The 17,875-nt window shown below is 43.7% G+C and overlaps 1 protein-coding gene across 1 annotated transcript in view; it reads left to right on the top strand.

Annotated features, from left to right (window-relative positions):
• Nucleotides 1-1,610: 1,610 nt before the first annotated feature.
• LOC107194673 (zinc finger SWIM domain-containing protein 8) overlaps nt 1,611-17,875 on the top strand; it is a 107,941-nt gene continuing 91,676 nt past the window's right edge. Inside the window, exon 1 of the mRNA XM_015584330.1 lies at nt 1,611-1,902. Coding sequence (XP_015439816.1) covers nt 1,731-1,902 — 172 coding nt within the window. The 5' untranslated portion in view covers nt 1,611-1,730. The remainder of the gene's footprint in view (nt 1,903-17,875) is intronic.

The raw sequence follows: 17,875 nt of genomic DNA, 5'->3' as shown, positions 1-17,875 counted from the left end.
ATCCATTTGAGTCGTTAACGTGTTGAGAGTAGTCAACACGAATGATATACAAGTGATTTAAATTTATTTTCTGCAGATATAAAGCGGACCGAATGACAGAATTCGAAAGTGAAAGGTGACCTTGTACCATCGAGGATTTAGATCTGGTCATAAATTATTTGAAATATAAAATGAGTATTTCAGATATGTCCTTGTTTACCGCATACCTAACGGTAAATTCTTCAGTGACATTATCCGTGTCTTGATCTTTAAAAGTCCCGGTGGACTCTGTGTACACATTACCTATCAAAACACAGGTATATTTATCGCGATTAAAGTACTAGTAATAATTAAACTGCGGGTTTTATCCATTTATGACAAGATTTTACCAAGCCATAGAAAATAGAAACAGAGAAAGCAAAACTTCTTTTTGATTTTAATTTTCCTCAATTAGTCTATCAAACATTTATAAATTTGCGTAAACATTTCATGGTTGAAGTAACAATACAAAAGCTACGAAAGAAACGAAGAGGTAACGGTACTTGTCAAATTGAACCAAACTGTCCACAAGGGTTGAAAGTAGCGGTTGCCGTAGCTGTCTCCGATGACTGCGAGTATAACAGAGGGGGAAATATCGGGCGCCTTGTTGGCCGTGGCAAAATGGTGGTTAGAGAAGTGTTCGTTCGGATTTACAAATTACGCCGCGCGCGGACTCGAATCCATGGTTTCATCAACTTTCATATACATACAATTAAAGGGGACTGTCCCAAAGAATATTGGCCATTCGTCTTCTTATTTTCTTACTCTTTAAAACACACACTCGTCGCTCCTGTTGCATGCGTGACCTAGTCCGACTGTTGACAATCATTATCATTACATCAATTACCGGTATAACTATCACGTGTGCCACCTATAAACAATATTCCAACACTCATATTAACGTGACACATTCTCGTTACATACCTAAAAGCAGCCCACTTACCTAATTCCAGCAGCTTGTAAAGGAAATCCCAAACATTTTTTAAATGCCCTGATCCCGGTGACCTAATTGAACCACCGCTGTTTGAATACAAGCTCCTTTATCCGCTAGGTTTCCTAGTCCTTTAATTTCGTTATACACTCTCAAAATATCGTTCACCCGAGTCTTTTATACACCTGGATAAAGGTGGACACCTTATCAACCGGCTATATCGAATTGTTGAAAGAGGATGAGGATTCAGGAGGCGGGGGGTGAGGTGGCACGCGTGATGATCCTGTTCGAGAGCACGTGAAGAGCCTGAACCACCTAATAATTATCGTTCTGTTGTCCCGCAGGCAGTGGTGATCGTTCGTGAACCGGGTGACGGGTTAGCAGGTTGAACGGTGGCTCTGCTCGTGAGGGACGGCGGCGGTGTCGTCGCTTCGTGATTGCGGTGGGGCCCCGTCGTCGGAGTGCACGCGGTGGTGGTCGTCCTGGGGGCGCAGTGGCCCGTAGTGTCGCGTGTGTCGATTCGTACCGATAATTAAAACTGGCGGGCAACCTGGCTCGTTCTCCCGTGGCGGTGGGTGGTAGCGGCGGTGGCAGGCGCGGCGGTGATGGCGCAGGGGGTGGCGGAGGAGGAGGCGGTGGTGGAGGGGGCGGGGGTGGTGGCTGGAACAGTGGTAGCAGCGGTGGTGGTTCTGGCGGCGGGGCTAGAGGCACAGGACCGGTTGGTGCGTCCCCCGGACCCGGGGCCGTCGAGGACTGCCCCGGTCAACCTGGTGCACAGAGAATGGAGTGGGAGGGGACCGATTGTACCGATCGTTTCTCCTTCGAGGACTCCGATCGTTTCGAAGAGGACTCGTTATGCAGCTGGAGCAGCGAGCCGGAGTCCCTGTGCAACAACTGGAGAGGATGGAGAAAATCGACCGCCGGTTTTGGTATCTCCAAGAAGTCTGGCGAAGGTGAGTGTTCCTTCGTCTTACCGGGATCTTCGTTGTCCCTTTCTAATGTACACTCTCGCTTCGACTGACCTAGTGTGGGAATACTAGGGAAGCATATTAACTCTAGATCACTAAGCTATTGTAAAAGTTACTATCTCGAATACGTGATTTTCAGAAAATCGGCACGTTACTGTCAATGTGGTCAACATGTGTGTCCAGGTTGTGCTGAAGAATTATACTGTCTTAATTTTTTATTATTTTGAAGTCTGACTATTATAAATACTTACGGTAGATTTCTACTTCAACAAAAGTCGTGTTTTTCTGAAATATTACATGTTCTCCTTCGGTTGTAATTTTTACGAATGATTCGTAATAATGTAAGTCACAGGGTAGTTTAGTGATCTAGGGTGAAGGGTCTTTAAAGTCGATCAAAAGCCATGTTTCCGGGCAGTGGGACAAAAGAATAGGTAACAGATACGGTGGTGGGGATGTTAGACTGTTAAAGAACAAACTACCCTTAGACATCAAACAAAGTGTAATCGAAAGCACAATCGTTCGAACGAGACCTATGCCTGAAATGTTTATGCAATTGAAAACATTACGGATTCGAGTAGATCCAGACATTGTCGTCTGCACGATCGCCTGAACCAATACAATACACTGCGCGGAGGGTTAATCGCTCTGATGTATGCTGGCTTAATCGTTCTACCAGTGTCAGAGGTCGACTGATCGAACGGTAGGAGGTCCATTATCTTCGGCAGCCTAAGAGGTATGCATTGTCGCCTGGGACCGCAGGATAGGCGGTGTGGCAATGCATTGTAATCTCGTGTGTCTCTTTAAGCGTTGCTCGAGACATCCGCGGGGCTGTGTGTGTGTGTGTATGACGCATACAAATTCCATGCTTCGTTGCCCACGGAACAGGCAAGGTTAATGATTTCCCCATCTTCCTTGATGCATCGTCACGTTTTCGCGTCGTCGATTGCCGCGCTTCGTTCGTACGACTCATCGTTTCCCATCTGTGTACCATTGTGAGAGTCAGACATTTTCCGGGAATCGCAGTCCCTCGGTATTATGTACATACCGTGGAATCGCTAATTTTCCTCTTTTCTTCGTAGCCATTCGCCGATTGCACACGTTCTCGAACAACGTTTGTACTCGGAAACGAGTGAGCGGTACCGGCAATTAATCCACCGGTTGAAACGTGTGTACGTGACCGGAGCAGCAGTAGCCAGGGGGGCTGTAAGCCATTTTGTTCGACCGAAATGTTTCCGGTAGGACAACTTTTACGCGGGGGTCGTATGAAAGTTGTGTTGTATTAAATCTCGCGCGCGTTTCGTGATCTTTACGAGAAGCGTTTAAAAGCCAGAAAGAAAATCTGCCTTTTTCTTCTTCTTTTTATTTCGTTACCGTAATTGGGTTGGCGCGTGGCCAATGGCGCGGGATCGGCGAGCGGCGCTCTTGTTTTTTATTTCGTTACCGTAATTGGGTTGGCGCGTGGCCAATGGCGCGGGATCGGCGAGCGGCGCCACGCAAATTGCACTCTTGCCCCGTTGCCTCGCGAGTATGCATTACACACCTTGCGATAATCGTTTGCTGTACACGGTTGCGCTTTGGGAATCGAACCGTGAAACCGGCCCCGTTTTATTTACCGCAACGCCGATCTGCTAAGTGCCCGCCGCGAAAACGGGACCTCCCTTCGCTTCCGCAACATTGTTGAGTGACTTTGCGCTCTCCCCCTCTCGCTTTCTCAGAACAGAATTTTAAAATTGCTATTAACCTATTGGCATCATTTGAAAAAAGAAATGGTAAATAGGCCCGTAACACGAAATTTTTGTTATTTAATTACAAATATCTCAGATAGTATAAAAGGAAAACAATATTTGATTGCTACGAGTAACAATAGCGAGAAAATCAAGGTGACAAAATCAGGTGATACACCTTGTATATACGCTTCCGTGACAGTGACCTGGAAAATTGCGGGTATATATATATATACATATATGCTAATGATGCAAGTTGGTTAAATCGTGCAGACTTCACGACATCGTAAATGGACTTGTGGTGTCTTGTATTCATACATCAGTTCCTTTAAAAATAATAATGATAGTGACAACTTCAACGTTACTGCCGCTCTTGAATTCATCTAATAAAAGATTAGCGAATTCTAAAGTAAAGGAAAATATTCATCGAACATCGAAGGTGCTGCTTTCTTAAGTTCACGATATAAAGATCAATATGAATTCTTCAGGATCTAGACCTATCCATATCACAGTCTGTCAGAGTTTTTTTTTTTAAAGTCATCCTGAAACATCCTGTATATAGAGCTCCTCCTGTAGGACCAGCTTCGTAGCCGCCTGTAAAACAGACTTTCCAATCGGGACAAAACCATTCGTAGCGATACGAGAGTGCAGCCGCCTCTCGAAGTCGTTCCCCACTTCCATATATATACATACGCATACGCACACAACACAGCTGTGGCGTAGGAACGTATGCACGCTGCTCTGTGTGTGTCCCAGCGCCAACGAACAGGGGAAGTAAGAGAGATTTCACTGCATCCTCGCTTCTTCTCCCGGGTTATATACCTCCTTTCCTTTTTCTCCACGGTCCTTGCTCCATGCCGGAGCGATCAAGGCCGAGAAAAAGACTAAACGGAGAAACCGGAGGGAGAAAACGAATCGTACTCGCTCTCGTTCGCGCGCGCGTAAACACACCCGTTTCGCCGCCACGACATTTCGAGTGTCCTCGCCCTCGGATTTAAATCGCGTCGAATAATTTTACCGGGGAAGACACGCATCGATTTAACTCTGAACTAACGATTTAACGAATAACTTCGTCGTTCTGGTTCGATGATTTGCATGGTACGCTGGGAATTACAGATGCTACACAAAGGGTACATTTTTCCATGACGACACCGTTATGGGTCCTTAGTGAGATAGATTTTCGTCTGTACGATTGCTAGAGGCGTTAGATTCAGGGGTTAAACGAAAATTTACAAATTAATCTTGATAGGTTTGACCGATTCATCCTAAAACAAGGTTTGCAATATATTATCTCCTAAAGAAATTTGAATTTAACCCTTTCATTCCTGAATTATTTAAAAATTACCAAACAAAAATTTTATTGTGTTTTTACGTATATTATACAACATATTCATTCGCAAGAACTTTTTAACATCCTTGAAACCGTCTAATGCCATATTCCATTCGTTGTCAATTTGGCAATATTTTTATTTTTAACACAGTTATATATAATAATTCGCATTAGATATAATGTTATTATATGCTTTTAGCTATAGTTATTATATGCTGATGTTTTATTTCGTAATTTAGAGTGCGTAGCCGTATGACAACAGCGGGAATGGAAGGGTTAACTAGAAGTCAGAACGTCCATACTTTGTATACATGGTATGGAACACCGTGTATCCCCATTTGCACCCTTATTACCTTCCCCATTTTCATTTGGGGGGTACTTGTGCAACGTTATTCCACAGTGGAACTCATGTCACAGGGAAATATTTCTACGGAACGTGTGTAAATTTCCAGTGGGATATGCAGTTGCACGGCCGTTAGCAGCGTTAACACACTCGGCCGGTATTTCGGGACGATGGCGGTCGTAACGGACGCACCATAAAGCCAGTCGGTTATTTTTAGCCATGAACCATTCACGGCGTCAAAGAAACACCGCATCGTGCACGGTTGCGCCTTAATTTTCCCGGTTAGATATGAATGATTTTTAAATACGGTTTCCTATGGAGTTAAGCTGCCGTTCGACGCGTGGACCAAGGGAAGGGGAGTTCGAAGAGAAAGTCCTCCATTTTACTTTCACGGCGCACGCGTCGACGCGACACGCATGCGCTTTGAAAGTGTATACGTTTCTCGCGTCGCGCCGTCTCGACGTGGGTTGTTGTTGATCCACGGCCGATTAATTCTGCTTACGATTTCAAGGTTATCGCCGATCTGCAACTATGCTGTCACGCGACGATAATTTGCTACTATTCCCGCGTTGCTTGCCTGTAGAAGTTTGCTCGTGAGATTACGGGACGGCGATAAGGTTCTCTGTGTCCTTCGCGCTGAAAACATTATCGTCGTTGTTGTGGGTGGAAACAAAGGCGGTTGGTGGATTGCACGGTGGGTGGATTATATATAGAAATATTCAAAACTTTTTACTGGACTCGCGAGCAGCTAAAATTCTACATTAGGTTGAGACATGCGTACACGTAGAATAGGAAGACATTTGGCCCAGGGTTCATGAAATTTGATGAGCCTTGTAATATGAGTATTCCAAGTAGAACGAATGCGGAGACCTTCCTGGGGACCTCTCGAGTGACCTTGCCTGTTGCCGACGGGGTGGTTATTGACTTAGGTCAGGCACTTCAATAGTGTTTTCTATTCATGGAGATAGGACGATTTATGCATCCAGTTTACCATTGTCGACACGTTTATAGGATAATAACTTGTATTTGGACGGTTGTTGCTAGAGTAGGGTTTAGCTCCAAATACCTCGATTCAGTCGTCAGATCTCAAAGAGGATCAGTCCAGGTCTGTTCTTGAATTCTTGTCATTAGGCACTGAGGGACTACCGTTCAGCACCCTGTGGCGTTTTACCAAGTCACTGTATTCGTACCACGATTTGCACAGTGACAAATTTCAGTCTGTTTCGCTTACTGTGTTCTTTATTGACCCTAGACGTATACTTCAATCCTTTTTGATCCAGTTTAACCCGTTCCACACAAGTGATCCGATTTGGCCTAGGAATGAAAATATGTCTAGAATGATATGTTTGTACCAATACCATGCTTAAACTCGACACCTTAAGTAAATTCAAATCACGATCTAGTCCAGTTACAGAATTTCACGAAAAAGCCAAATGGAACCGCTCAGATTCCCATATGGCAAAAAAGCGTTGAGCGTCCCTAAAGAGTTCTTTAAACGGTTTAAATGCTCCGCGGCGTGGCGAGCAGATAATGAATCCAATTCGAGGCACTCGTAACTCTTATCATACGGTGGCGATAAGGTGCGAGCATAGAGGATGCTGGATCGTCGGTTCGCACGTGTTTTGCCCGGGATCTCGTGCTTCGTGCGTCCCGCGGGTCGCAATCCGAGGCGAGAACGAATCATTCGTTTCGAAACGGGCACTGGTGCATTAGTCTAATTGAAATCCGGATGGTGTGGCGCGCGCGTGACCCGTACACTAGTCTCGAGCTGTCACGCTTCCAAATAGATATAGGCGTGTCATAGACCTGCGCCCGGGGGGTTGCTCACTTGGTGTACGTACGTGCATACCGGGTGATGCGACAGCGTCGTCGCCTGACTCTTTGTTACCGAGGCTGTTAATGAAACCTGAACGGCGACCCGCCATGATGGATGGAACCGAACCGCGTGGATCGTGTCTTCTTACTTGGCGGTATATTGGAACCGAATTTGTCAATTCTCGGAACTCTAGTCGGAAACTTTGTAAGATTTCGAGTTTTTTGTGTGCTAGTGGCGTTGATGATTCTGATAAGCGTGATTCACTGGATCAGCCGGGAGCATTAATCATCGTTTTACATTCTATGTCGTAGAATAATCAACGTGAATCATTTACGAAGCGGTGTGACTAGTCATCTTTATTTGGTTGGAACTGATAGGCTGTTCTTGACGAGAAAACAACGTAAAGTGACCTTACGGATTGCTCTACATAGGGATCGCGAGAACCTCTTTTAAAACAATATAGTATACTTGTGTCAATCTATACTGACCGATCTTCTTAAGTCTTTAACACGTTGTCTGCTATAGTGAAAAGAGTCGTACGTATCCAGACACCGTTCATATCGTTTTTCACGTTATAAATCGTCGAAAATGTATGCGAATAATTAATAGGGGATGTTAGTTTTGTTTTAAGTTATATTGTCGATATTAATATTACGCAAAATTTTATAACAGTATTTAAAGAATCCACTCGTCTTTACAATTTACGTGTACGGCCACCGTATTTGCATGGGCGTAGCCAGGGGGGCAGGGGGTTAAATGCTATTTAAGGCACTTGCCTCCCCCTGCCTCTGGACGGAAAAAAGAGGCTTTTGCCCTAGCAGAAAAAAGATTGGGTTTTGCCTCCCCTCCCTTTCCCAGAGGAAAAAAACGCACTTGCCCCACTCCCCTTGACTGATAACTTGCCTACGCCCATGCATATTTGGGTGACGTGACAGTCCAAGTGTTAAGGGGGTAGCATTTTTGGTTAATTCTGCTACAGTCTTCAGATTTTTGTTGACATAATCGTGTTTTCATTCCTTCAACAATACTACGATTCCCTCGTCTTCTTCGATTTAATTATCCAATTATATTGCTTTGAGTACGTTCCCACATTTGAGAAGACGTATCTCCTCTCTGTAACGAAGTATTCGAAAGGTGAAGATGTGAATATACATTTTACACAATCACAGAGACGATTACGTATAATTCGTTCAGTTCTGAGGGAATTCTAGCAAAGACTTTTGCACCGACCCGACGCTTTTCGTTCCGAAATACGTACATCTTTCGACACACGCACAGGGTGTTCGCGAACGCGCGAAGGTACAACAAACCAGCAACATCGACCGGCGAAACCAGCGTCCCCCTTCGGTCCTCCCTCTTCATCTCTCGCGGGCCACCCTTTGTCACCCTCGAGCAACGGCCCGTTTCGCCCTCTTCGTCCTCCCCTGTTTCGTCCGTCTTCCATTCCCCTTTCTCCCTCGGTTTGTTCCTCTTCCCTCCAGTTACCTCTAGGCCCACTCGCTCTCTCTCGCCTATCGTCTCGTTTCTTTTTTCGACTTTCTGCAATACATCCAGCAACACCCGCCATTGTTTTCCGTTCCTGGCCCCAGCGTTTCAAGGCAGAGCCCGGGATGGATCTGGCCGGTCTTTAACCTTCCCACTTATCGCGTCGCGTCTTAGCCGACGACTCTTTTTTCCGCGTAGACCTGGCCCACGCGTTTTAGGAAAGAGATGTGTAATAAAGGGTGAAGAGACTCTGGAGACCTAAAGACTTGAAATGGCGGGATGGAACTAAATTTACCTGGACTCTATTTATTGAAACGAAATTTATCCGAACTCCATTTATTGGGACGAAGTTTATCTGAACTCCATTTAGCTGAACTCTATGTGAACGCTATGTGAACTCTATTTATACGAACTTCATTTCTAAGAACTTCGGTTATTTCAACGAAAAATCGTAGGTAGTGCGGGAAAATCAGTGAACTGCTATTGTATGAACGATCCTGTTATCAATATAAATTGTTTTGTCCCCTGACGGTTTCAGATAAATGGAGTTCTACTTTATCTGCGGTTCATTCGACCGAAATAGGACTGATTCTGGATCTCACGGGATTCTAGTATTACACGACAGTAATGTTCCACGAATTTATATCTGAATATAAGTATATTTAGTCGTCGTATGAATTATAGGTTGCTTTAATGTTAATTACGCTTGTTCTGTATTTCTTCGCAGGAACTTTTTATTTGATTACCTATTTTCGGAATTGAAGTCCATAGGTAATAACCATCCACGTCGTCTGTGATGAAAGTACATCTAATATAAAAATATGTATGTACTTCCTGGAGTCAGATTTCATGTCCTTGATCCATAAATCTCGATTCGTATCTGTCCTCAGTTTTGGAACGATTGCAGATACACCAAAAGACGAGAAACGAACTGACGATACGAGGAAAGGGTTTCTTTGCTTCTGGTTGCTTTCTGATCTGTCTGCGGACTCGTTTCAACCCGACATCGCGGGAAATTACAAAATGACAGTTTGCATCGATCGCCGTGTAAATTCGTGTCCGGTTTCATCCTGAAACCCGATTGCATGGACTCGCGACGACGAGTGCCAGCGAATTACCCGTGACGCGCACTTGTGCTACCGATAATTGCCTCATCTTGCCGGCAGAAAATAATATTTCTGTACCGTCATTACCGTGTAAAAGGGCCGGGTAGATATCCTGTCGCTTTCAGCGTGTGTTGGCCAAATGGAATTTCAAATGGTATACGGATTTCGAAGTCGTGGAACATATTCCTGTGTTTTTCTGTCTACTTTTCCATAATTTTCCATCTAGTTTTTTTTAACATTTCCCATCTAATTTCCCACAATGTTATATCTAGTTTCCTACAATTTCCCATGTAGTTTCCCACAATTTTCCATCTATATACCTATAATTTTGTCTATGGAAGTGTTCTATAAATGCCAAATAGTTTCGCGGTTACTCTCTAGAATACCCCTTTGGTTAAAATTCAGTCTATTTTACACATTTGATAAGATTTGACGAGCTTCCGCTTGAATCGGAAATATCAACCGAATATTGCATAGTATATTATTGAAGAGTTTGATACCAATGAATATAAAATACGTAAGAATTAAAAGTTTCGCTTCCGAGAGGTTCAATTAAACAGTTGCGTTGGGAGTTTCACCGGAACAAGAGAGAAGGAGAGAGAGAACCTTATCGTTCGGTCGAGGAATAATCGGTTTTCTCCCTTTTTCGGCGTTCCAGTCAGGGGAGGTTATACCGTTTCGCCTGGAATCGGTGCATATAAATCACGCGTGCTCGTGAAACGTTTGAAGTTCCTCTTGGCCGACAGTGATTGATGCCGATTCGTGGGAACGTGTGCGCGAGCATTAACGTGTTTCGAGTCATCGAGCAATCCGGTTAATGAGATTCCACCGGAGAAACGAGTCCACGCCGATCTATCACCATGTTGGACGCATTAACGATCCCTCCCCTCTGTTCTTAACGGGCTCGTTTGTTCTTCCAGCTGGGCCGGTAGTTTAATTCAGCGCCACGCGCGATTTTGCCCTCGCTCTCGTCGCTTCTCCGCTCGATTAAAAATATCGATACACCCTGTCGCGCGTTTTTCGGTCCCTGAGCCACCATTACGTCGCCAGTCATCGTGTATACGTCGAATGGCGGATGAGAATTTTATTCCTATTGAACACGCATTTAAAACGATGCTTGTTTATTTCGATGGTTTCTTACACGAGAATGCAAAACAATTAATTATGTAATAGGCAATGAGATTTGTGTAACAAGTAGAGGAGGTGGTTTAAATGTGGGCTAGCATTTTTACTCGAGGATTTCTTTCCAAATTGGTTGAAGATTGTAAAAATCTAACATTTCAATGTATCTAAAACATGTTTGCTTTATGATATAAAATTAAAATAAGCTTCTTTTTGTTTTGGAGTCGTAGTTTCACACTATTCCCGTGATGGTAAAGTACCTAACATGATCCTATGCTTTCAACTAGCCCATACTTATGTCCTAATCTGTATTTAGACCACCTCCTCTAATAAGATTGCTCTCTAACTGGTTAAAGGTTAAGCAACGAAACACGATCGCTTTGGATTCTTTCAGTACATTACGAAGTCCTCTTGATGAGAAATTTCTTAATTATCGAAGCTCTTGAAGAAAGATTGCTTGAAGCCTATTGAAGCTGAGAATCGATTACATTTAATATTAGCACTGAAATATTTGATTTTCTTCGTTTGTAGAAATACTTGTCACTGTATACATATATTGAACGAATTTTTACAATATTTTCTGATGTTCGAAGTTAACGAATCCCCTTTGCTATCAGTGTCTAAGGGTTCATCCGAACTTGCCGATCAGAGCTTGGCCATGCATCTTAATACATTTTCGTCCCTGACGAAGCCCTCGATTTCTTCGGGGAAGGAATCGAATATATATCAGTGGATAAATCGACGGGAAGATCATTTTTCAACCGAAATTGAAGATTAATGCGGAGCCAGGGCCGGCCTAGTAAAGTATTCGGCGTCGCGAGTTCTCGTAGCCGAACTATTTCAATCATACGAACAATTTCGAATAGAGTTTATGACATGCCGTGCCTGGGCCAAGTTCTGAGCCGTGTTGGCGGTGGCCTCCCCCTCCCGTTCGGAAATTCTAGGGTTAAAGATCATCAGGGCTCAGTCAGCACGCTCGGCGGAGTTATATCTGGAGAATTCAGCTTGGATTACCCGGGGTTGAAATTCCGTTTCGTGCCGTTTTCAATGCGATCCTTGTTAGCCCCGCGCGGATAAAACTCCTTGTTGGAAAACTCTGCTCGGAACTCCGACCAATTTCTTCCAATTACATTCACCATCTGGCTCGCGGTAGTTCGTCAGTTTCCGCGATCCTTGAAGAATTTACGCTCGTAATGGACCACGTACAGCTGAACGTATATCTACTCTTACCACTTGGTAAATGTATTACAAATACTGAAATAATTGTTAAATCGAATGTTAATTTGGCATAAATTTCAGTAATTCCCGATACCAAGTTCTAGAACGCCTTTCCCCTACGACACTTTTTCCCCTAGTGGAAGCAGAGTTTGCATGTTAGTGTACACCGACGACGAAAGGTTTAGGGGATTGTACCTTGCTTGACCCTCGGCTGATGAAGGCTGTGAAAAGGGTCCACGCCTTTAGAACGTTACAGTATTAACCGAGAGGAGCAAAAAGTGGTTAAGTATGGGTCCAATGATCACAATCCTCTCGGTGCGTAAATGCAGAATCCTGAACTGATTCTCCTAGAATTCTGCAAAAGTCAAATCCTTGAGTAGGGGTTGGCTAGTCTTATGAGAGCGATTTCAACGCCTCTACGTTCATCCTGGAGAGCGTCATCAGAGATGCAAAAAACTGTTCCAAGTATTGAAAATGAATCTGAGCATAAAATTTTTTTTCACACTTTACCATGAAATTCTTTTCACATTGACCTTTACAATTATTTGTTTTTCAAATCCGTATTCGGTACAATTCGAAATTCGATCACTTTTATCATTCGAATATTCAATTACAGCAATGTTTCGATAATTGCAAGGAACTTCGGTCCTCTTCGGATCATTCGTGGCAAGGCAGAAAGGTTTTCAGCCCCTCATTAATTTTCTTTTACAAGAAGCCGAGCCTCTGCTTAGCTTCTGTTTACTCTGTTTTGATTACATTGTCGCATTCATCGAGGAATGACTGTACTTTATAGGTACTATTCGAATATTCAAATATTCGAACACTTCGGACTATTCGAATTATTCGAGAACTTCGTACTACATGTTCGAATTCTTCGAATAAATTACTCGTATTCGAATATCAGAATATTTACAGTTCTAATCGAGAATCGGCTTCTCGGGCGATTATTGGGGGTTTCGTTTCAGTGGACCCGGGCGCCGGGTGTTCGTTAACGAGGGGATCCATCGCGAAAGATTCACGGGGACGCGGCTTATCGTTGATCGTAATCGGTCGGTGCTCGAAATATTGAGCCATAAATTCAATTAACCCTACGAGCGTACACACTGCGAACCTTAGCGCGGCGGCGAACGGAGCCAGCTGAAACTTCATTACGTCCGTGTCGTTGCACGCCGTGCGTGTCCTTGGCCAATGACCTTTAAAACCATTGGTCAGCCACGCTGAAAAATCGTGTCGTTAAGCTCCTCTTGGGGAACCTTTTCCCCCTCGAAACAATGATATTACGTCCTCGTGTTTTGGTCACTCCTCGTGGACACGATCGGCGAGACTGAGGTCGATGTAGCCCCAGGGATCGGTGTGTTAAAGGGTCATACATGCAGAATGGTGTCCCGTTTCATCATGTACGATAAAGACTCGCCGAAGAGAATCGCGACAGTCGAAGGATCCTTGTGGCCATTGCATGCAAAGAACGAACGGGATGTTGGCTGCTGGACAGTTGCCAAACGAGTAACTTATGATACGGTCCGTAATAAAATTATCTTTAGCTATAGAGGAGATTTATATCCTTTTTACGGACTCGCACGGATACGAGGAAGTATCCTTTATTGGGGCACGATTCTGGACCGAGTTTACGCCGGCCTCCTGGTTCAAATAACTTCAATTTGATCCTGCGTTTTTTTTTTCTTGTATTGTCAACTATACGTATGAAAATGGTGCATCGAGTTCACGAGCTTCCATCGAAAGGGCCAAAGAATAATAATATTTCCCAGCGGGTTTAAATATCCCCCCCCCCCTCATTTTGTATTTAAAATACCGCTCGTTATTCTTTGCAACCCCTGGTCGAGACGTCGCACAGTGGCACAGAACGCCTATTTAATAATTTTTTTTTAAAAGAACTTGTGATTGACAATGATAACTCCGTAAAAAAAAGTTTATTTTGTTTATAAAAAAAATTATTATTAAAAAACATTACTTATTAATTTTGTATGTTTTTAATAAATATGAACATTAAATATATGCTTTCCAAGTTTGGTTCCGAAATTGTCATTTTTACACCCAAATTAAGCTTCTGAACTCCTATATCAGCGTTCTGCATCACTATACGTCGGTTCCTGGATAAGGTATATACCAAGGTGTATACATCACGGTAGGTGTCATCGTTTATCTCCTTTATCTTTTCATTAGAACATCGGTGTTCTTTCCAGCCGTTCTTTTCCCGCGGAACCGCGGGACACGTCCCACCAATACGTAGAAACCCTTCACCGTGTCCCAGCCACCGGACATACACGTGGCTATTACCTGGGCGCAGAACTAGCGTAGAACAATGGAGCGTCCTCTCCCCTAGATAATTACCGAGCGGCTCCGGCTGTTCGAGGAGGGCGAGGGACCTCTTCTCTTGTTCGTTCCGTTCATCTAGTCGCACGTCTGGGATCCCCCGATTATCCCGTACGTGTGTGTGCGCGTGTACAGCGTTGCTAAAAAAAAAATATTCGGAACCATCGTTCGATACACACGAAGCAGTTTTAGTATATTGAAACGCTAGGCGAGGGTTTAATGGAACCTATGATTTTTACATAGCCGAAGGAACGGGACAGTTTAGTGTCTACAACTTGCTAGGATTTCTAAGTTCTGTTTTACTTTCAACTAGGGCAAGCTATGAAAAATTTTCAAATATGTGTTTCGCTATTGAAAAGTCTGCAATTGTCTCCGGGATTGTCATTAGTGGATTTTAGTTGAACTGCTTGTTGGGTTAAGTATCTTGGCAGGGTCATCTGCCTGGTTTGGGAGTGTCCAAATCTGATCGTTAAGGCTACCCCATAGACGACAGAATTTTTTGTACAAGTTATACGACGAGTTGTACAGGGAGTTGGACAAAGCAACCTGGGTTGTACCGATCAGTTGCACGACAAATCGTATCGTCTGTGGGGCGTTTTAGAGCGAAGATGGTATCGATCGGAGTCCAGGTGCAAGTCCAGACCCAAATCTGGGTCTAAGTTTGTGTTTAGGGTTAAGTTTGGATGCATATCCATGCACAAGTGGGAAACTGAATGTTTTGTGTCCTTACCTGGGAGTCACACTTATGCCTGGATATATTTCTAAACTTGGACCTAAATGCAAACTTAGACCTATATCTCGTCAAACGAATCGAGTCAGTAACTGTAAACAAAGGTAGATGATGACCATTTAAGTGGGACAAAGACAGTTGCCAGCCAATAGCTGGGTTTCGCACGTTTTGTGATTTTTTTACTGACTCGTCTTGTTGGATGGACCATAGATCTAGATTTGGACTTGAACCAACATCTGGATTCCGATTGATGTATCTCGCCCTCTAAGAAACAGATTTGGACATCCCCAATCCAGATGGAAGACCCCACTATGGTGTTCAATCCAAATTCACTAATAACAAACCTGTAGGCAATTCTTCTGAAACAGTACGTTAGTATTTCTGTGAAAACTTTAAAAATTCTATTGAAAAAGAATGACAGGCTTTCTTAACACTAGAACTACCAAGCAAGCTGAAATGACTTGCCAATACACTGTTACAACAATGATTAAAATGTTATAACAATACATTTTCTCAGAACTTTTGTAACTGTTATTACGATACGACATTAAAGAAATTAGTTAATTTATAAATTTGTAAATTTTAAAAAGTTTGACATATTTATCGATCGATCGAAAAAGATATGCGTTTATCCTTGGTAGTTCTAGTGGTAAAAGCTTTGTTAGGCCCAAAGTAAAGTAACATTTATACTCAGTCTAACGAAAATGTGTTATGTTTTGCATATTCACATTTACGATAAATGCATAAAATCCGCAGTTGATCACATTCTGTGATCCACCCTGTATATCCAACGGGCATCCCGTTGCTCGTGTTTTCATGTGGAGATTCGGCCGCGCACGTGTGCGTCGCCCTTACGGCTTCTATGCCAGCCCTCCGCCGCTGCCGCAATTACCAGGAGGCAACAGATGCGTGCACTCTCGTTCCTGTTGCACGTTTCTAGCCCGGTAAACCATTCCCTCCCAGTTTCACGCACGTGACACCACGAATCCGGTTCCCCGTGTCCTGCAACCGCCTCCCCTACAGGAGAACGTTTTTGCGTGCGCGCGCGCGCACGAGAGAGAGAGAGAGAGAGAGACCCGTACGCGATTCTTTTCCCGATCGAGTCGTCGACGTTGTTTTGGGATTCGCGATCGAGATAGATCGCGACGACGAGGCCCCCCTACCGTAATATGATCAGCCAGCCTGATAGATTGCGTTTCGTGGAACTCTCGAGTTTCGTTCGCAACGCTGTTGCGAATAAAGAACGACGTTGCCTCCTCCTCGTATCGTAAATTGTGTTTCAGCCGGGCGCGCGTTTACACGGGCTTTTACCGGTTCCCTGGGACCATGTCGCCCCGTGGGGACTCGTTAAGCGCTCCACCCGGTGGCTGAACACGAGTATTGAAAGAATCTTCGATTAAAATGGGATTTTCACCTATATTTCGTGAACACTATTGAAAGAATCTTCTATTAAAATGGGATTTTCACCTATATTTCGTGAACACTATTGAAAGAATCTTCGATTAAAATGCGATCGTGTTTCGGTGATAAATAACCGGCTCTTTTGCCAAAGTGATTCCTCCTAACGGTAGATCTTCCCTTAATGGAAGAACTCCACAAAAATTGTCAATCTGATTTATTTTGAATATAAGAAAGTTAAGCATCGATCAAGTGCTTTCGTGTTGAAATTCGAAAAGATTGAAAAAAATCAAGTTCTTAAGGGTGGAAATTAGAAAAAATTATGAACAAAAAATGAAGTTGGTCATGTTAGTTTGTGAACGGCTCACAAATACGGTGTGCATGCAGTAAACGGGGTCGTATGATTCTAGGTCTCGATAAGTGCTTGTTACTCTACAATCGCCATTATTTTAGAGTTTAGTCATTAAAAACGGACATTCTGTACTTCTTTTTAACCTTTTTGGTGTTTCGATCCAGTCAAGTTAACGTGGAGTTTGGAGCGACTGACGGTACCCCGCTGTATTTAAGCGAAATTAAATGGTAGATGTACTTGCGTTTTCAAGCAGCTCGCCATTTTCGCCAGGAGCCATTTAACAGCCAACAATGGAGACAAACCGTAAATTCGTGACGTAAAAAGGATAATAAACCTCGTGCACGACCGCAACGGATTAATCGATCTTACCTGGGTTTAACGGCTGTTTAAAGTCGAATTTCTCGTTAATTATATTCCCCGTGTTTTACCCTCATAACTTCCTCGGTCTTCCGCGCGCGCGCGTATATCGATTATCTCCCCGGTGTCCCTAGGTCAGTAATTGCGCGCGTCATTGATGCATTTGGCGGTAGGGGGTGTATCGATCTATCGACAGGCGAGATATTGAAATGAATTATTGGTAGCACACTGCATTACTCCCGTATAGTGGTTTCATCTTAATGACTCCATCCGTCTCCGTTGCTGCGGTTCTATTTTCACTTTTCCATGAATCTCGCGACCAAACACACAACACACTTCGAACGTATATCGTAATATCCAATCGTTTTTTCACGTTACACAACCATGAAATTATTCAAACCTCACAGAGTATCTAAAGCTTCCGCCATTTTGGTCCTTGTATCACCGACTCTGTGTTTCTCGTATCGATGATTTCCATATCCCGCCTTTGTCTCGCAATTTACGGGATATATCCCCCGTCCAATCCGTAGCCTAGAATCGACTGGTAATATTACGGAAAATTGAAACATTACGTGGATTTATAAGATTTATGTGTGCACAAAATGCTGGACGATACGTTACGTATCATGTCACACAGCGATTCGAT

The sequence above is a fragment of the Dufourea novaeangliae genome, unplaced genomic scaffold, assembly GCF_001272555.1.
Source record: "Dufourea novaeangliae isolate 0120121106 unplaced genomic scaffold, ASM127255v1 scaffold12, whole genome shotgun sequence".
Taxonomy (NCBI): domain Eukaryota; kingdom Metazoa; phylum Arthropoda; class Insecta; order Hymenoptera; family Halictidae; genus Dufourea; species Dufourea novaeangliae.
This window is presented reverse-complemented; position numbering and strand designations above follow the sequence as displayed.